The 19,500-nt window shown below is 48.9% G+C and overlaps 1 protein-coding gene across 1 annotated transcript in view; it reads left to right on the top strand.

Moving 5' to 3' along the window:
* The first annotated feature begins 3,679 nt into the window (after positions 1-3,679).
* The window catches only part of LOC308148119 (gamma-secretase subunit Aph-1b-like), an 18,275-nt gene continuing 2,454 nt past the window's right edge, over positions 3,680-19,500 (top strand). Inside the window, 6 exon segments of the mRNA XM_080521553.1 lie at positions 3,680-3,842; positions 3,844-3,941; positions 9,173-9,343; positions 16,124-16,197; positions 18,120-18,242; positions 18,312-18,439. Of these exon segments, the coding sequence (XP_080377679.1) occupies positions 3,828-3,842; positions 3,844-3,941; positions 9,173-9,343; positions 16,124-16,197; positions 18,120-18,242; positions 18,312-18,439 (609 nt within the window). The 5' untranslated portion in view covers positions 3,680-3,827.

The following is a 19,500-nucleotide window of genomic DNA, read 5'->3' as shown; positions in this document are numbered from 1 at the left end:
TAGGTGGCGCTAGAGAGCCAGTTTGGGCCGTTTAGTGTGTCTAGGTGGCGCTAGAGAGCCAGTTTGGGGCCGTTCAGTGTGTCTAGGTGGCGCTAGAGAGCCAGTTTGGGCCGTTCAGTGTGTCTAGGTGGCGCTAGAGAGCCAGTTTGGGCCGTTCAGTGTGTCTAGGTGGCGCTAGAGAGCCAGTTTGGGCCGTTTAGTGTGTCTAGGTGGCGCTAGAGAGCCAGTTTGGGCCGTTCAGTGTGTCTAGGTGGCGCTAGAGAGCCAGTTTGGGCTTTTAGTGTGTCTAGGTGGCGCTAGAGAGCAGTTTGGGCCATTTAGTGTGTCTAGGTGCGCTAGAGAGCCAGTTTGGGCCATTTAGTGTGTCTAGGTGGCGCTAGAGAGCCAGTTTGGGCCGTTTAGTGTGTCTAGGTGGCGCTAGAGAGCCAGTTTGGGCCATTTAGTGTGTCTAGGTGGCGCTAGAGAGCCAGTTTGGGCCGTTTAGTGTGTCTAGGTGGCGCTAGAGAGCCAGTTTGGGCCGTTCAGTGTGTCTAGGTGGCGCTAGAGAGCCAGTTTGGGCCGTTTAGTGTGTCTAGGTGGCGCTAGAGAGCCAGTTTGGGCCGTTAGTGTGTCTAGGTGGCGCTAGAGAGCCAGTTTGGGCCGTTCAGTGTGTCTAGGTGGCGCTAGAGAGCCAGTTTGGGCCGTTCAGTGTGTCTAGGTGGCGCTAGAGAGCCAGTTTGGGCCGTTCAGTGTGTCTAGGTGGCGCTAGAGAGCCAGTTTGGGCCGTTCAGTGTGTCTAGGTGGCGCTAGAGAGCCAGTTTGGGCCGTTTAGTGTGTCTAGGTGGCGCTAGAGAGCCAGTTTGGGCCGTTCAGTGTTGTCTAGGTGGCGCTAGAGAGCCAGTTTGGGCCATTTAGTGTGTCTAGGTGGCGCTAGAGAGCCAGTTTGGGCGTTCAGTGTGTCTAGGTGGCGCTAGAGAGCCAGTTTGGGCCGTTCAGTGTGTCTAGGTGGCGCTAGAGAGCCAGTTTGGGCCGTTCAGTGTGTCTAGGTGGCGCTAGAGAGCCAGTTTGGGCCGTTCAGTGTGTCTAGGTGGCGCTAGAGAGCCAGTTTGGGCCATTTAGTGTGTCTAGGTGGCGCTAGAGAGCCAGTTTTGGACTTTCTGGGAATGTTTTGACATGGTCACCGGCTCTATGCGTTCTTCACCAGCTGCCAAGTTTGGTGAGTTTTTGAGCGTGTTTAGGGGTCAAATATGAGCGAAAGCGTGAAAAAAATATTTTCGCGGGTTATTAGGGTTAGGGGGCGCGGCCACTCTGAGGGGGTCGTGAGGGTGACCCGGATGAGTGCGACGACGAATTACAAAAGGGACCTGCCATAGACCCTAGGGCCTAGTGGTCTAGGGTCTAGAGTCTAGGGTCTAGGGCCTAGGTCTAGGGTCTAGGGTCTAGAGTCTAGGGTCTAGGGTCTAGAGTCTAGAGTCTAGGGTCTAGGGCCTAGGGTCTAGAGTCTAGGGTCTAGGGTCTAGGCCCAGCCAACGGCAGGTCCCTAATAATAAAGATTGACAACCAATAAGTGAGGATATGAACAAGTGTATAACATTCCTGAGGGAAGGGATGTGTCAGATGAAGATACAATGGGATCACTAAGGACCGGTACTATAGATATATAGACATAGATAGAGAGAGAGAGAGAGAGAGAGAGAGAGGAGAGAGAGAGAGACAGAGAGAGAGGGAGAGAGAGAGAGAGAGAGGAGAGAGAGAGAGACAGAGAGAGAGGGAGAGAGAGAGAGAGAGAGAGAGAGAGTGAGAGAGGAGAGAGAGAGAGAGAGACAGAGAGAGAGAGAGAGAGGACAGAGAGAGACAGAGAGAGAGAGAGAGACAGAGAGAGAGAGAGAGAGAGAGAGAGAGAGAGGGAGAGAGAGAGGGAGAGAGAGAGACCAGAGAGAGAGACAGAGAGAGAGAGAGAGAGGGAGACAGAGAGAGAGGGAGAGAGAGAGAGAGAGAGAGAGAGTGAGAGAGGAGAGAGAGAGAGAGAGACAGAGAGAGAGAGAGAGAGAGAGACAGAGAGAGAGAGAGAGACAGAGACAGAGAGAGAGAGAGAGACAGAGAGAGAGAGAGAGAGGGAGAGAGAGAGGGAGAGAGAGAGAGAGACAGAGAGAGAGGGAGAGAGAGAGGGAGAGAGAGAGAGAGACACAGAGAGAGAGAGAGGACAGAGAGAGAGAGAGACAGAGAGAGAGACAGAGAGAGAGAGAGGAGAGAGAGAGAGAGGGAGAGAGAGAGGGAGAGAGAGGGGAGAGAGAGAGGGAGAGAGAGAGAGAGACAGAGAGAGAGGGAGAGAGAGAGGGAGAGAGAGAGAGAGAGACAGAGAGAGAGAGAGAGACAGAGAGAGAGAGAGACAGAGAGAGAGACAGACAGAGAGAGAGACAGAGAGAGAGAGAGAGAGAGGGAGAGAGAGAGACAGAGAGAGAGAGAGGAGAGAGACAGAGAGAGACAGAGAGAGAGAGAGAGACAGACAGAGAGAGAGACAGAGAGAGAGAGAGAGAGGGAGAGAGAGACAGAGAGAGAGAGTAATAACAGTGTAAAGGCTTCCTACTCTTCTTCCAGCAGAAGCAGAGCAGCGACTGGAGGAAGGAGGTGGAGGACAAGTCCGGGATGGACGGACGGAAGAAGATGTTTGAAGCAGAGGCTTGAATGTTTCCAGCATTAATTATTAATATACGTCTGTAGACTGAGTCTTGTTGTTTTCTCTCCTTCACCTGGACTCTGCTTGTTTTGTGTGACGTCACTTGAGGAATATTGAACGACTGCAAACCATGATGCTAATAAACGAAGGCTAATTCCAGAAGTCAGTCTGTCTCTTTGTGGACGTTTGATCCTTTTACAGTGGCTTTGTGTATTTTGTGCTAACTTAATAGAACTATATTAATAGAACTCTCTGAGTCATTCTTCATCTTTTCTTTCTTTTTCTGGTTTTTGCTGTGGTTTTACATATTTGGTGTCACGTGACCTACGCTCGACGACACAGGGTGGAAGTGGGCTTTGTGTCTGTCTTAATTATCTTTAAAATTTGTATCATTTTATTTTAATCTTTTTGTAGTTTTGTGTTTTTTGTGATATTTTTTGTCACGTTTTGTTGTCGTTTTGTGTCTATTTGTGCTATTTTTTCAAATAGCAGTTCTATTGTAGTTCTGTATCTTTTTGTAGTTCTGTATCTTTTTGTAGTTTTGTATCTTTTTGTAGTTCTGTATCTTTTTGTAGTTTTGTATCTTTTTGTAGTTCTGTATCTTTTGTAGTTTTGTATCTTTTTGTAGTTTTGCATCTATTTGTAGTACTGTATCTTTTTGTAGTTCTGTATCTTTTTGTAGTTTTGTATCTTTTTGTAGTTCTGTATCTTTTTGTAGTTTTGTATCTTTTTGTAGTTTCTGTATCTTTTTGTAGTTCTGTATCTTTTTGTAGTTTTGTATCTTTTTGTAGTTCTGTATCTTTTTGTAGTTTTGTATCTTTTGTAGTTCTGTATCTTTTTGTAGTTCTGTATCTTTTTGTAGTTTTGTATCTTTTTGTAGTTTTGCATCTATTTGTAGTTTTGTATCTTTTTGTAGTTTTGTACCTATTTGTAGTTTCGTATTTCGTTTTGTATCCAAACCACTTCCATCCTGTGTCGTCGAGCGCAGGTCACGTGCGCCGTGGACGTCACTCAGACCCTGTGATCGCCGGCTGATGGAGCTTGATCACGAGCGGCCGCAGGAAGAAGCAGCGACTTTCTAAAGTTCCGAGCAAAGTTGTGGAGAAGGAGTTTGGACGCGTCGAGGCTCGGAGCTCCACTCGCCCGGTTCCTCGCGGGGAAACACGCCACCATGACGGCCGCGGTGTTTTTTCGGCTGCACCTTCATCGCGTTCGGCCCGGCCGTCGCGCTCTTCCTCTTCACCATCGCCCGGGAGCCGCTCAGGGTCATTTTCCTCATCGCGGGGTGAGAAGTTGTCCGTTACCCTCCGAACAGGTTCAGGGGTTTTGATCTTTACCCGGGAGGAAGCCCAGCGGACCTCAGGGAGGACATGCAGCTCAGTGTTTGGTAGCAGCGAGCTAACCGGCCACTTCCGTAGCATCGTGATGCTACAATTAGCTTCTATTTCCACACCTCCTGCTGATATTCCATCATTTCACCCTGCCGCTGTGAACAACACGGTTCTGGAGGGTTTGATTTACCAGTCACACGACAAGAAGTCACGCACTTGGTTTAACGGATTTTTTTATACGTGTTTTTCCAGCTATAGCCGACGTTAGCAGCATCATGCTACATTGCTACATTAGCATCTGGGATACAGACGACATAAGATACTTTATTCTTCTCACAAATGGAGAAATTGACTGTTACTGCAGAAGTAAACGATAAATCACAGTGAAAACTAAAAATAGGTTAAAATATAGTTAAAGAAAGTAGCACCCACAATAGTTAGAAATAAGGCATAAAGATGTTAGACTGTATAAACTATGTGCATGGATTATTTATTTATTTATGGATGATCAGCTTCTGACATGTTTACATTTTGCACATCTCACTTTCTTACTCATATTTTGCACTGCTCTGCTCTGTTTTGTTTTATTTTATTTTTTGTGTATATACTTACTTAATGTATGTCTGCTCCAGGGTAGACGGCAAAATAAGAATTTCATTCACTGTGAATCCTGGCTTTTACTGGTGATATGACAATAAAACACCTTGAAATGATTATTGCAATGCAATCAAACCAGAGTAAAAACTAAAGAAGTGTTGCTCCCCAAGTTAGTGTTTCTTTGCACAGCTATGAAGAATGAGCCATGTCGATGGTAATATAAAGATTATTAACGTCATGTGAACAAAGAACACCGAATACTTCCGCAGTAAGCAACTTATCTGACAAGAATTCACAAACGACTGAAACCGTGTCATAATGTGAAAAAAGAGAAAAACAAAATCACCGCCGAGTCATGTGACGTGACGTCACCATTCAAAATGGCGGCGCCCATCGATATGAAAAACGCTGCCTTTCCAAGCAACTGGGAGGCGATTCTTGGCTTTTTCAGTGATCAATGAAAGATTCGGACATGAGAACAGATTTAAGAGGATATTAACCAGACAAAGGTTTGTATTTCACCGCAGGTTGTTGTTGTTGACAGAAGCAGGTTGTTGTCGTGGACAGAAGCAGGTTGTTGTCGTCGACAGAAGCAGGTTGTCGTCGTTGACAGAAGCAGGTTGTTGTCGTTGACAGAAGCAGGTTGTCGTCGTTGACAGAAGCAGGTTGTTGTTGACAGAAGCAGGTTGTTGGTTGACAGAAGCAGGTTGTTGTTGACAGAAGCAGGTTGTCGTCGTGGACAGAAGCAGGTTGTTGTTGACAGAAGCAGGTTGTTGTTGACAGAAGCAGGTTGTCGTCGTGGACAGAAGCAGGTTGTTGTCGTCGACAGAAGCAGGTTGTTGTCGTCGACAGAAGCAGGTTGTCGTCGTCGACAGAAGCAGGTTGTTGTTGACAGAAGCAGGTTGTTGTCGTCGACAGAAGCAGGTTGTTGTCGTCGACAGAAGCAGGTTGTTGTCGTCGTCGACAGAAGCAGGTTGTCGTCGTCGACAGAAGCAGGTTGTTGTCGTCGACAGAAGCAGGTTGTTGTCGTCGACAGAAGCAGGTTGTTGTCGTCGACAGAAGCAGGTTGTTGTTGACAGAAGCAGGTTGTTGTTGACAGAAGCAGGTTGTTGTCGTCGACAGAAGCAGGTTGTTGTCGTCGACAGAAGCAGGTTGTTGTCGTCGACAGAAGCAGGTTGTTGTCGTCGACAGAAGCAGGTTGTTGTCGTCGACAGAAGCAGGTTGTTGTCGTCGACAGAAGCAGGTTGTTGTCGTCGACAGAAGCAGGTTGTTGTCGTCGACAGAAGCAGGTTGTTGTCGACAGAAGCAGGTTGTTGTCGTGGACAGAAGCAGGTTGTCGTCGTGGACAGAAGCAGGTTGTCGTCGTGGACAGAAGCAGGTTGTCGTCGTGGACAGAAGCAGGTTGTTGTCGTGGACAGAAGCAGGTTGTTGTCGTGGACAGAAGCAGGTTGTTGTCGTCGACAGAAGCAGGTTGTTGTCGTGGACAGAAGCAGGTTGTTGTTGACAGAAGCAGGTTGTTGTCGTGGACAGAAGCAGGTTGTTGTCGTGGACAGAAGCAGGTTGTTGTCGTGGACAGAAGCAGGTTGTTGTCGTGGACAGAAGCAGGTTGTTGTTGACAGAAGCAGGTTGTTGTCGTGGACAGAAGCAGGTTGTTGTCGTGGACAGAAGCAGGTTGTTGTCGTGGACAGAAGCAGGTTGTTGTCGTTGACAGAAGCAGGTTGTTGTCGTGGACAGAAGCAGGTTGTTGTCGTGGACAGAAGCAGGTTGTTGTCGTGGACAGAAGCAGGTTGTTGTCGTGGACAGAAGCAGGTTGTTGTCGTTGACAGAAGCAGGTTGTTGTCGTGGACAGAAGCAGGTTGTTGTCGTGGACAGAAGCAGGTTGTTGTCGTGGACAGAAGCAGGTTGTTGTCGTGGACAGAAGCAGGTTGTTGTCGTCGACAGAAGCAGGTTGTTGTCGTCGACAGAAGCAGGTTGTTGTCGTGGACAGAAGCAGGTTGTTGTCGTTGACAGAAGCAGGTTGTTGTCGTGGACAGAAGCAGGTTGTTGTCGTTGACAGAAGCAGGTTGTTGTCGTGGACAGAAGCAGGTTGTTGTCGTGGACAGAAGCAGGTTGTTGTCGTCGACAGAAGCAGGTTGTTGTCGTCGACAGAAGCAGGTTGTTGTCGTGGACAGAAGCAGGTTGTTGTTGACAGAAGCAGGTTGTTGTCGTGGACAGAAGCAGGTTGTTGTCGTGGACAGAAGCAGGTTGTTGTTGACAGAAGCAGGTTGTTGTCGTGGACAGAAGCAGGTTGTTGTCGTGGACAGAAGCAGGTTGTTGTCGTGGACAGAAGCAGGTTGTTGTCGTCGACAGAAGCAGGTTGTTGTCGTCGACAGAAGCAGGTTGTTGTCGTCGACAGAAGCAGGTTGTTGTCGTCGACAGAAGCAGGTTGTTGTCGTCGACAGAAGCAGGTTGTTGTCGTGGACAGAAGCAGGTTGTTGTCGTGGACAGAAGCAGGTTGTTGTCGTCGACAGAAGCAGGTTGTTGTCGTCGACAGAAGCAGGTTGTTGTCGTCGACAGAAGCAGGTTGTTGTCGTTGACAGAAGCAGGTTGTTGTCGTGGACAGAAGCAGGTTGTTGTCGTCGACAGAAGCAGGTTGTTGTCGTTGACAGAAGCAGGTTGTTGTCGTCGACAGAAGCAGGTTGTTGTCGTCGACAGAAGCAGGTTGTTGTCGTTGACAGAAGCAGGTTGTTGTCGTGGACAGAAGCAGGTTGTTGTCGTTGACAGAAGCAGGTTGTTGTCGTGGACAGAAGCAGGTTGTTGTCGTGGACAGAAGCAGGTTGTTGTCGTGGACAGAAGCAGGTTGTTGTCGTGGACAGAAGCAGGTTGTTGTCGTCGACAGAAGCAGGTTGTTGTCGTCGACAGAAGCAGGTTGTTGTCGTCGACAGAAGCAGGTTGTTGTCGTCGACAGAAGCAGGTTGTTGTCGTCGACAGAAGCAGGTTGTTGTCGTGGACAGAAGCAGGTTGTTGTCGTCGACAGAAGCAGGTTGTTGTCGTCGACAGAAGCAGGTTGTTGTCGTCGACAGAAGCAGGTTGTTGTCGTGGACAGAAGCAGGTTGTTGTCGTGGACAGAAGCAGGTTGTTGTCGTCGACAGAAGCAGGTTGTTGTCGTTGACAGAAGCAGGTTGTTGTCGTGGACAGAAGCAGGTTGTTGTCGTCGACAGAAGCAGGTTGTTGTCGTCGACAGAAGCAGGTTGTTGTCGTCGACAGAAGCAGGTTGTTGTCGTCGACAGAAGCAGGTTGTTGTCGTCGACAGAAGCAGGTTGTTGTCGTCGACAGAAGCAGGTTGTTGTCGTCGACAGAAGCAGGTTGTTGTCGTTGACAGAAGCAGGTTGTTGTCGTGGACAGAAGCAGGTTGTTGTCGTCGACAGAAGCAGGTTGTTGTCGTTGACAGAAGCAGGTTGTTGTCGTCGACAGAAGCAGGTTGTTGTCGTCGACAGAAGCAGGTTGTTGTCGTCGACAGAAGCAGGTTGTTGTCGTGGACAGAAGCAGGTTGTTGTCGTGGACAGAAGCAGGTTGTTGTCGTGGACAGAAGCAGGTTGTCGTCGTCGACAGAAGCAGGTTGTTGTCGTGGACAGAAGCAGGTTGTTGTCGTCGACAGAAGCAGGTTGTTGTCGTCGACAGAAGCAGGTTGTTGTCGTGGACAGAAGCAGGTTGTTGTCGTGGACAGAAGCAGGTTGTTGTCGTCGACAGAAGCAGGTTGTTGTCGTCGACAGAAGCAGGTTGTTGTCGTGGACAGAAGCAGGTTGTTGTCGTGGACAGAAGCAGGTTGTTGTCGTTGACAGAAGCAGGTTGTTGTCGTGGACAGAAGCAGGTTGTTGTCGTGGACAGAAGCAGGTTGTTGTCGTGGACAGAAGCAGGTTGTTGTCGTGGACAGAAGCAGGTTGTTGTCGTGGACAGAAGCAGGTTGTTGTCGTTGACAGAAGCAGGTTGTTGTCGTGGACAGAAGCAGGTTGTTGTCGTGGACAGAAGCAGGTTGTTGTCGTGGACAGAAGCAGGTTGTTGTCGTCGACAGAAGCAGGTTGTTGTCGTCGACAGAAGCAGGTTGTTGTCGTCGACAGAAGCAGGTTGTTGTCGTGGACAGAAGCAGGTTGTTGTCGTCGACAGAAGCAGGTTGTTGTCGTCGACAGAAGCAGGTTGCAGAATAGAAGGAGCAAGAAGAATTGTGTTTCATGTGTTTATTTGTTTTTAAGAACATTTAAATTTGACACTGTAAATGTAATGAGTGAGTCTCAACCAGGACACATTGTGAACGCTAGTGTGTGTCTCTGATTCAGTGTGAGTGAGTGAGTGAGTGAGTGAGTGAGTGAGTGAGTGAGTGAGTGAGTGAGTGAGTGAGTGAGTGAATTGTGAAGAAGGTTTAAATTGCAGAGAAAGTCTCTGAACTGAAGCTTGTTATAGTTTGAGTTGTTTTTCATCAACATATACTCTGTGGTTTAAAAAAGACCAAGCTATGGTGTGAAGGACAAAATGTCCAGGTCTTCCTCTCGTCTCATTGAGACGTCCGTCCAGCAGAACCATCAAAAGGCTGACGATGTCCCCCCCCCCCCAGGGCGTTCTTCTGGCTGGTGTCCCTACTGCTGTCCTCCCTGGTGTGGTTCGTCTCCGTCCAGATCAGCAACAAGGACAGCGCGACGCAGCAGAAAGGACTGCTGGTCTTCGGCGTGGTGCTGTCCGTCCTGCTGCAGGAGACCTTCCGCTTCGCCTACTACAAGCTGCTCAAGTGAGTCCCTGCTGCAGTCCACCGCCGCCCAGCAGGGGGCGCCGCCCAGCAGGGGGCAAAGCCGCCCAGCCGCTGCGCCCACCTTTCAACCTTTCAACCTTTCAACCTTTCAACCTTTCAACCTTTCAACCTTTCAACCTTTAAACCTTTAAACCTTTAAACCTTTAAACCTTTAAACCTTTAAACCTTTCAACCTTTCAACCTTTCAACCTTTCAAATGAAGCCAGTCATGTTTGGTGTTTTCACCTTCGGTATGAAAACATCTGAACGTCACCAGAACAAGATAGAACCTTTGGTTTTTACATTTCTTTAGGACTTCAGCAGCTTCTAGCATTAAGACCTGAGTCTCCAGGTGAAGCAGCTTCTAGCATTAAGACCTGAGTCTCCAGGTCAAGCAGCTTCTAGCATTAAGACCTGAGTCTCCAGGTGAAGTAGCTTCTAGCATTAAGACCTGAGTCTTCAGGTGAAGTAGCTTCTAGCATTAAGACCTGAGTCTCCAGGTGAAGTAGCTTCTAGCATTAAGACCTGAGTCTCCAGGTGAAGTAGCTTCTAGCATTAAGACCTGAGTCTCCAGGTGAAGTAGCTTCTAGCATTAAGACCTGAGTCTCCAGGTGAAGCAGCTTCTAGCATTAAGACCTGAGTCTCCAGGTGAAGTAGCTTCTAGCATTAAGACCTGAGTCTCCAGGTGAAGTAGCTTCTAGCATTAAGACCTGAGTCTCCAGGTGAAGCAGCTTCTAGCATTAAGACCTGAGTCTCCAGGTGAAGTAGCTTCTAGCATTAAGACCTGAGTCTCCAGGTGAAGCATCTTCTAGCATTAAGACCTGAGTCTCCAGGTGAAGCAGCTTCTAGCATTAAGACCTGAGTCTCCAGGTGAAGCAGCTTCTAGCATTAAGACCTGAGTCTCCAGGTGAAGTAGCTTCTAGCATTAAGACCTGAGTCTCCAGGTGAAGTAGCTTCTAGCATTAAGACCTGAGTCTCCAGGTGAAGTAGCTTCTAGCATTAAGACCTGAGTCTCCAGGTGAAGCAGCTTCTAGCATTAAGACCTGAGTCTCCAGGTGAAGCAGCTTCTAGCATTAAGACCTGAGTCTCCAGGTGAAGTAGCTTCTAGCATTAAGACCTGAGTCTCCAGGTGAAGCAGCTTCTAGCATTAAGACCTGAGTCTCCAGGTGAAGTAGCTTCTAGCATTAAGACCTGAGTCTCCAGGTGAAGCAGCTTCTAGCATTAAGACCTGAGTCTCCAGGTGAAGTAGCTTCTAGCATTAAGACCTGAGTCTCCAGGTGAAGCAGCTTCTAGCATTAAGACCTGAGTCTCCAGGTGAAGTAGCTTCTAGCATTAAGACCTGAGTCTCCAGGTGAAGCAGCTTCTAGCATTAAGACCTGAGTCTCCAGGTGAAGTAGCTTCTAGCATTAAGACCTGAGTCTCCAGGTGAAGCAGCTTCTAGCATTAAGACCTGAGTCTCCAGGTGAAGCAGCTTCTAGCATTAAGACCTGAGTCTCCAGGTGAAGTAGGTTCTAGCATTAAGACCTGAGTCTCCAGGTGAAGTAGCTTCTAGCATTAAGACCTGAGTCTCCAGGTGAAGTAGCTTCTAGCATTAAGACCTGAGTCTCCAGGTGAAGTAGCTTCTAGCATTAAGACCTGAGTCTCCAGGTGAAGTAGCTTCTAGCATTAAGACCTGAGTCTCCAGGTGAAGCAGCTTCTAGCATTAAGACCTGAGTCTCCAGGTGAAGCAGCTTCTAGCATTAAGACCTGAGTCTCCAGGTGAAGTAGCTTCTAGCATTAAGACCTGAGTCTCCAGGTGAAGTAGCTTCTAGCATTAAGACCTGAGTCTCCAGGTGAAGTAGCTTCTAGCATTAAGACCTGAGTCTCCAGGTGAAGCAGCTTCTAGCATTAAGACCTGAGTCTCCAGGTGAAGCAGCTTCTAGCATTAAGACCTGAGTCTCCAGGTGAAGTAGCTTCTAGCATTAAGACCTGAGTCTCCAGGTGAAGTAGCTTCTAGCATTAAGACCTGAGTCTCCAGGTGAAGTAGCTTCTAGCATTAAGACCTGAGTCTCCAGGTGAAGTAGCTTCTAGCATTAAGACCTGAGTCTCCAGGTGAAGTAGCTTCTAGCATTAAGACCTGAGTCTCCAGGTGAAGTAGCTTCTAGCATTAAGACCTGAGTCTCCAGGTGAAGTAGCTTCTAGCATTAAGACCTGAGTCTTCAGGTGAAGTAGCTTCTAGCATTAAGACCTGAGTCTCCAGGTGAAGTAGGTTCTAGCATTAAGACCTGAGTCTCCAGGTGAAGTAGGTTCTAGCATTAAGACCTGAGTCTCCAGGTGAAGCAGCTTCTAGCATTAAGACCTGAGTCTCCAGGTGAAGTAGCTTCTAGCATTAAGACCTGAGTCTCCAGGTGAAGTAGCTTCTAGCATTAAGACCTGAGTCTCCAGGTGAAGTAGCTTCTAGCATTAAGACCTGAGTCTCCAGGTGAAGCAGGTTCTAGCATTAAGACCTGAGTCTCCAGGTGAAGCAGGTTCTAGCATTAAGACCTGAGTCTCCAGGTGAAGCAGGTTCTAGCATTAAGACCTGAGTCTCCAGGTGAAGCAGGTTCTAGCATTAAGACCTGAGTCTCCAGGTGAAGTAGCTTCTAGCATTAAAAGATCTAAAGAACTGAAGAGAAACGGGGTTAAACCTGAAAGCGGGTTCTTGGGGATCCACACTTTAAAGTTACATGAGAACAAAGTGGACCTGCTGCTTTTTGAATGTCTTCAGTCTGCCACTAGAGGGCACTACAGCCTCATGCAGTACTGCAGTGGTCCAGTACTGCAGTCTGAAGGGTTGGGTGTATTTCTGTCACGAGGTGCAGTAGAAGAGGACCCGAGGAGGTTTTCTTCATTCAGCAGTATTTTGCTCTGGGCAGTACGACCAGGACGAAGTTCCTGACAGACTAGGAGTACTTCCTTCACGTGAAGAAAGACACCGAGGTCCACTCCTTCCCTCCAAAACAAAAATCAAATAACAATAAAACATTATGTAAATAAAAAGTACATTTAGTATCACTACTTCACAAAACTATTAGTTTATGTAGTTGAGGTTAATTCAGAGTGTCCCACTTTTAAAGTCCTCCCCTGTAGTACTTCAGTGTCCCTCTTCCCCCGTCCTCCTTGTGTAGTACTTCAGTGTCCCTCTTCCCCCCGTCCTCCTTGTGTAGTACTTCAGAGTGTCCCTCTTCCCCCCGTCCTCCTTGTGTAGTACTTCAGAGTGTCCCTCTTCCCCCCGTCCTCCTTGTGTAGTACTTCAGAGTGTCCCTCTTCCCCCCGTCCTCCTTGTGTAGTACTTCAGTGTCCCTCTTCCCCCGTCCTCCTTGTGTAGTACTTCAGTGTCCCTCTTCCCCCCGTCCTCCTTGTGTAGTACTTCAGAGTGTCCCTCTTCCCCCCGTCCTCCTTGTGTAGTACTTCAGTGTCCCTCTTCCCCCGTCCTCCTTGTGTAGTACTTCAGTGTCCCTCTTCCCCCGTCCTCCTTGTGTAGTACTTCAGTGTCCCTCTTCCCCCCGTCCTCCTTGTGTAGTACTTCAGTGTCCCTCTTCCCCCGTCCTCCTTGTGTAGTACTTCAGTGTCCCTCTTCCCCCGTCCTCCTTGTGTAGTACTTCAGTGTCCCTCTTCCCCCCGTCCTCCTTGTGTAGTACTTCAGAGTGTCCCTCTTCCCCCCGTCCTCCTTGTGTAGTACTTCAGTGTCCCTCCCCCCCGTCCTCCTTGTGTAGTACTTCAGAGTGTCCCTCTTCCCCCGTCCTCCTTGTGTAGTACTTCAGTGTCCCTCTTCCCCCGTCCTCCTTGTGTAGTACTTCAGTGTCCCTCCCCCCGTCCTCCTTGTGTAGTACTTCAGAGTGTCCCTCTTCCCCTGTCCTCCTTGTGTAGTACTTCAGTGTCCCTCTTCCCCCGTCCTCCTTGTGTAGTACTTCAGTGTCCCTCTTCCCCCGTCCTCCTTGTGTAGTACTTCAGTGTCCCTCTTCCCCCGTCCTCCTTGTGTAGTACTTCAGTGTCCCTCTTCCCCCCGTCCTCCTTGTGTAGTACTTCAGAGTGTCCCACTTCCCCCGTCCTCCTTGTGTAGTACTTCAGAGTGTCCCTTCCCCCCGTCCTCCTTGTGTAGTACTTCAGAGTGTCCCTTCCCCCATCCTCCTTGTGTAGTACTTCAGTGTCCCTCCCCCCCGTCCTCCTTGTGTAGTACTTCAGTGTCCCTCTTCCCCCCGTCCTCCTTGTGTAGTACTTCAGTGTCCCTCTTTCCCCCGTCCTCCTTGTGTAGTACTTCAGAGTGTCCCTCTTCCCCGTCCTCCTTGTGTAGTACTTCAGTGTCCCTCTTTCCCCCGTCCTCCTTGTGTAGTACTTCAGTGTCCCTCTTTCCCCCGTCCTCCTTGTGTAGTACTTCAGTGTCCCTCTTCCCCCCGTCCTCCTTGTGTAGTACTTCAGTGTCCCTCTTCCCCCGTCCTCCTTGTGTAGTACTTCAGTGTCCCTCTTCCCCCCGTCCTCCTTGTGTAGTACTTCAGAGTGTCCCTCTTCCCCCCGTCCTCCTTGTGTAGTACTTCAGAGTGTCCCTCTTCCCCCCGTCCTCCTTGTGTAGTACTTCAGTGTCCCTCTTCCCCCGTCCTCCTTGTGTAGTACTTCAGAGTGTCCCTCTTCCCCCCGTCCTCCTTGTGTAGTACTTCAGAGTGTCCCTCTTCCCCCGTCCTCCTTGTGTAGTACTTCAGAGTGTCCCTCTTCCCCCATCCTCCTTGTGTAGTACTTCAGAGTCTCCCTCTTCCCCCCGTCCTCCTTGTGTAGTACTTCAGAGTGTCCCTCCCCCCGTCCTCCTTGTGTAGTACTTCAGTGTCCCTCCCCCCTGTCCTCCTTGTGTAGTACTTCAGTGTCCCTCCCCCGTCCTCCTTGTGTAGTACTTCAGAGTGTCCCTTCCCCCCGTCCTCCTTGTGTAGTACTTCAGAGTGTCCCTCTTCCCCCGTCCTCCTTGTGTAGTACTTCAGTGTCCCTCTTCCCCCCGTCCTCCTTGTGTAGTACTTCAGTGTCCCTCTTCCCCCCGTCCTCCTTGTGTAGTACTTCAGTGTCCCTCCCCCCCTGTCCTCCTTGTGTAGTACTTCAGTGTCCCTCCCCCGTCCTCCTTGTGTAGTACTTCAGAGTGTCCCTTCCCCCCGTCCTCCTTGTGTAGTACTTCAGAGTGTCCCTTCCCCCCGTCCTCCTTGTGTAGTACTTCAGAGTGTCCCTTCCCCCGTCCTCCTTGTGTAGTACTTCAGAGTGTCCCTTCCCCCGTCCTCCTTGTGTAGTACTTCAGAGTGTCCCTTCCCCCGTCCTCCTTGTGTAGTACTTCAGAGTGTCCCTCTTCCCCCCCGTCCTCCTTGTGTAGTACTTCAGAGTGTCCCTCTTCCCCCGTCCTCCTTGTGTAGTACTTCAGTGTCCCTCCCCCCCTGTCCTCTTTGTGTAGTACTTCAGTGTCCCTCCCCGTCCTCCTTGTGTAGTACTTCAGAGTGTCCCTTCCCCCCGTCCTCCTTGTGTATTACTTCAGTGTCCCTCTTCCCCCCGTCCTCCTTGTGTAGTACTTCAGAGTGTCCCTCCCCCCGTCCTCCTTGTGTAGTACTTCAGAGTGTCCCTCCCCCCGTCCTCCTTGTGTAGTACTTCAGAGTGTCCCTTCCCCCCGTCCTCCTTGTGTAGTACTTCAGAGTGTCCCTTCCCCCGTCCTCCTTGTGTAGTACTTCAGAGTGTCCCTTCCCCAGTCCTCCTTGTGTAGTACTTCAGAGTCTCCCTCTTCCCCCCGTCCTCCTTGTGTAGTACTTCAGAGTGTCCCTCTTCCCCCGTCCTCCTTGTGTAGTACTTCAGTGTCCCTCCCCCCCTGTCCTCCTTGTGTAGTACTTCAGTGTCCCTCTTCCCCCCGTCCTCCTTGTGTAGTACTTCAGAGTGTCCATCTTCCCCCCGTCCTCCTTGTGTAGTACTTCAGAGTGTCCATCTTCCCCCCGTCATCCTTGTGTAGTACTTCAGAGTGTCCCTCCCCCCCGTCCTCCTTGTGTAGTACTTCAGTGTCCCTCCCCCGTCCTCCTTGTGTAGTACTTCAGTGTCCCTCTTCCCCCCGTCCTCCTTGTGTAGTACTTCAGAGTGTCCCTCTTCCCCCCGTCCTCCTTGTGTAGTACTTCAGAGTGTCCCTCCCCCCCGTCCTCCTTGTGTAGTACTTCAGAGTGTCCCTCCCCCCCGTCCTCCTTGTGTAGTACTTCAGTGTCCCTCCCCCGTCCTCCTTGTGTAGTACTTCAGTGTCCCTCCCCCGTCCTCCTTGTGTAGTACTTCAGTGTCCCTCCCCCGTCCTCCTTGTGTAGTACTTCAGTGTCCCTCCCCCCGTCCTCCTTGTGTAGTACTTCAGAGTGTCCCTCCCCCCGTCCTCCTTGTGTAGTACTTCAGAGTGTCCCTCCCCCCGTCCTCCTTGTGTAGTACTTCAGAGTGTCCCTCCCCCCGTCCTCCTTGTGTAGTACTTCAGAGTGTCCCTCCCCCCGTCCTCCTCCAGAACCGTTCAAGGCTCATTGTTGCAGCTCAGCTCGTCTTTCACTTGGTGACAATCATGTTTCCTGCTGATGTTCTGCTTCACAGGAACGATGAACAATAAACGATAAACGAGGTCAGAACGATAAACAATAAACGATAAACGAGGTCAGAACGATAAACAATAAACGATAAACGAGGTCAGAACGATAAACAATAAACGATAAACGAGGTCAGAACGATAAACAATAAACAAGTCTGAACGCTCGGCGTGACTCATTTTGTTGTGTTTCCCTGCAGGAAGGCGAATGAAGGCCTCCTTACGCTGAGTCAGGAGGAAACCATACCTATCTCCATCCGCCAGCTGGCTTATGGTACGACGCTGACTCAACACTACCTGCTACCTGAATGACTCAACACTACCTGCTACCTGAATGACTCAACACTACCTGAATGACTCAACACTACCTGAATGACTCAACACTACCTGAATGACTCAACACTACCTGCTACCTGAATGACTCAACACTACCTGAATGACTCAACACTACCTGCTACCTGAATGACTCAACACTGGTGTCTTTAGAGACTTACTGAACACTGGACCTGGAACCTGAGCAGAGACTTACTGAACACTGGTGTCTTTAGAGACTTACTGCATGTGGACATGATTATTACTTTGGTAACTTAATGATCGTCTCCCTTTTGTCATCCTGAGTTTCTCTGAACGCTCCGATGAGCTGGCCCTTTAAATGTTGTCGCCGCAAGGTATTGTGGGGCAGCAGGAGCTGGTCTCCTTTGGTAATGGAAGCATCGGTGTTTCCTAGGCTAAAGGAAGCATCGGTGTTTCCTAGGCTAAAGGAAGCATCGGTGTTTCCTACACTAAAGGGAGCATCAGGGTTTCCTAGGCTAAAGGAAGCGTCAGTGTTTCCTAGGCTAAAGGAAGCGTCAGTGTTTCCTAGGCTAAAGGAAGCATCAGTGTTTCCTAGGCTAAAGGAAGCGTCAGGGTTTCCTAGGCTAAAGGGAGTGTCAGTGTTTCTTATGCTAAAGGAAGCATCAGTGTTTCTTATGCTAAAGGGAGCTGCAGTGTTTCTTATGCTAAAGGGAGTGTCAGTGTTTCTTATGCTAAAGGAAGCGTCAGTGTTTCTTATGCTAAAGGGAGCATCAGGGTTTCCTAGGCTAAAGGAAGCGTCAGTGTTTCCTAGGCTAAAGGGAGCATCAGGGTTTCCTAGGCTAAAGGGAGCATCAGGGTTTCCTAGGCTAAAGGGAGCATCAGGGTTTCCTAGGCTAAAGGGAGCATCAGGGTTTCCTAGGCTAAAGGAAGCGCCAGTGTTTCCTAGGCTAAAGGGAGCATCAGGGTTTCCTAGGCTAAAGGGAGCATCAGGGTTTCCTAGGCTAAAGGGAGCGTCAGTGTTTCCTAGGCTAAGGGAAGCGTCAGTGTTTCCTAGGCTAAAGGAAGCGTCAGGGTTTCCTAGGCTAAAGGAAGCGTCAGTGTTTCCTAGGCTAAAGGAAGCATCAGTGTTTCCTAGGCTAAAGGAAGCGTCAGTGTTTCCTAGGCTAAAGGAAGCGTCAGTGTTTCCTAGGCTAAAGGAAGCGTCAGTGTTTCCTAGGCTAAAGGAAGCATCAGTGTTTCCTAGGCTAAAGGAAGCGTCAGGGTTTCCTAGGCTAAAGGAAGCATCAGTGTTTCCTAGGCTAAAGGGAGCGTCAGTGTTTCCTATGCTAAAGGAAGCGTCAGTGTTTCTTATGCTAAAAGGAGCATCAGGGTTTCCTAGGCTAAAGGAAGCATCAGTGTTTCCTAGGCTAAAGGAAGCATCAGTGTTTCCTAGGCTAAAGGAAGCGTCAGTGTTTCCTAGGCTAAAGGAAGCGTCAGTGTTTCTTATGCTAAAGGAAGCGTCAGTGTTTCTTATGCTAAAGGAAGCGTCAGTGTTTCTTATGCTAAAGGAAGCGTCAGTGTTTCCTAGGCTAAAGGAAGCATCAGTGTTTCCTAGGCTAAAGGAAGCATCAGTGTTTCCTAGGCTAAAGGAGGCTCTAAAGGAATCATGGCTGCTACATAAAACACTTGTGAGGTTCAGGAGAAGGAGGTAGGAAAGGAGGTAGGACCTACCAATGGAAGGTGCAGCTCGTTAGCGTTAGCATGTAAAGGTCCAGACACAGAAAGAGCCTGTCTCTCTACTGAAACTGGGTCCAGGTGGACTTGAGGACACTGGGTCCAGAGTGGTCGTCCTCTGACAGGACGTGAAGGACAAAGGTGGTCCCGGGACACCCTGACTGCCTGTCTTGTCTTGTCCGTCCCCAGTGTCCGGCCTGGGCTTCGGCTTCATGAGCGGAGCCTTCTCGGTGGTCAACATCCTGGCGGACTCGGTGGGCCCGGGGACGGTGGGGATCCACGGAGACCCTCAGCACTACTTCCTGTCCTCGGGTGCGTCTCCAGCTGCCGCGGCCGGCGAGGGTGTGAGGCGGCCCGGTAACCTGTGTTGTGTCCCCCCAGCCTTCATGACCATGGCCATCATCCTGCTACACATGTTCTGGGGCGTGGTCTTCTTCCACGCCTGTGAGAAGCAGCGCTGGTGGGCCGTGGCCGCCGTCGTCCTCAGCCACCTGGCCGTGTCCTGCCTGGTGAGTCTCTGGACCGGGTCCCGGGCCGGGTCCCGGGCCGGGTCCCGGGCTGGCTGCTGGACCGGCTGCATGCTTGTCTGGTCCAGGTGAAGGAATCAGACGTGGCTGAACCAGAAACAAACAAACAAACAAACAGTTGATTGATCCAGAAGCTTCAGTCGTTTGTCTTTGATTCAGTATTAATCAGATAAAACGTCCATATAAACAAAGTACTGAACGTATTAAACAAAGTACTGAACGTATTAAACAAAGTACTGAACGTATTAATAAAACATCCAGTGTAAACAAAGTACTGAACGTATTAAACAAAGTACTGAACGTATTAAACAAAGTACTGAACGTATTAATAAAACATCCAGTGTAAACAAAGTACGGAACGTATTAATAAAACGTCCAGTGTAAACAAAGTACGGAACGTATTAATAAAACGTCCAGTGTAACCAAAGTACTGAACGTATTAATAAAACATCCAGTGTAAACAAAGTACTGAACGTATTAATAAAACATCCAGTGTAACCAAAGTACTGAACGTATTAATAAAACATCCAGTGTAAACAAAGTACTGAACGTATTAAACAAAGTACTGAACGTATTAAACAAAGTACTGAACGTATTAATAAAACATCCAGTGTAAACAAAGTACTGAACGTATTAAACAAAGTACTGAACGTATTAAACAAAGTACGGAACGTATTAATAAAACGTCCAGTGTAAACAAAGTACGGAACGTATTAATAAAACGTCCAGTGTAAACAAAGTACTGAACGTATTAAACAAAGTACTGAACGTATTAATAAAACGTCCAGTGTAAACAAAGTACTGAACGTATTAAACAAAGTACTGAACGTATTAATAAAACATCCAGTGTAAACAAAGTACGGAACGTATTAATAAAACATCCAGTGTAAACAAAGTACTGAACGTATTAAACAAAGTACTGAACGTATTAAACAAAGTACTGAACGTATTAATAAAACGTCCAGTGTAAACAAAGTACAGAACGTATTAATAAAGCGTCCAGTGTAAACAAAGTACTGAACGTATTAAACAAAGTACTGAAC

Source organism: Blennius ocellaris, assembly GCF_963422515.1.
Source record: "Blennius ocellaris genome assembly, contig: SCAFFOLD_296, whole genome shotgun sequence".
NCBI lineage: Eukaryota > Metazoa > Chordata > Actinopteri > Blenniiformes > Blenniidae > Blennius > Blennius ocellaris.
The sequence above is the reverse complement of the archived record's forward strand: the minus strand, read 5'-3'. Positions and strand labels throughout refer to the sequence as shown.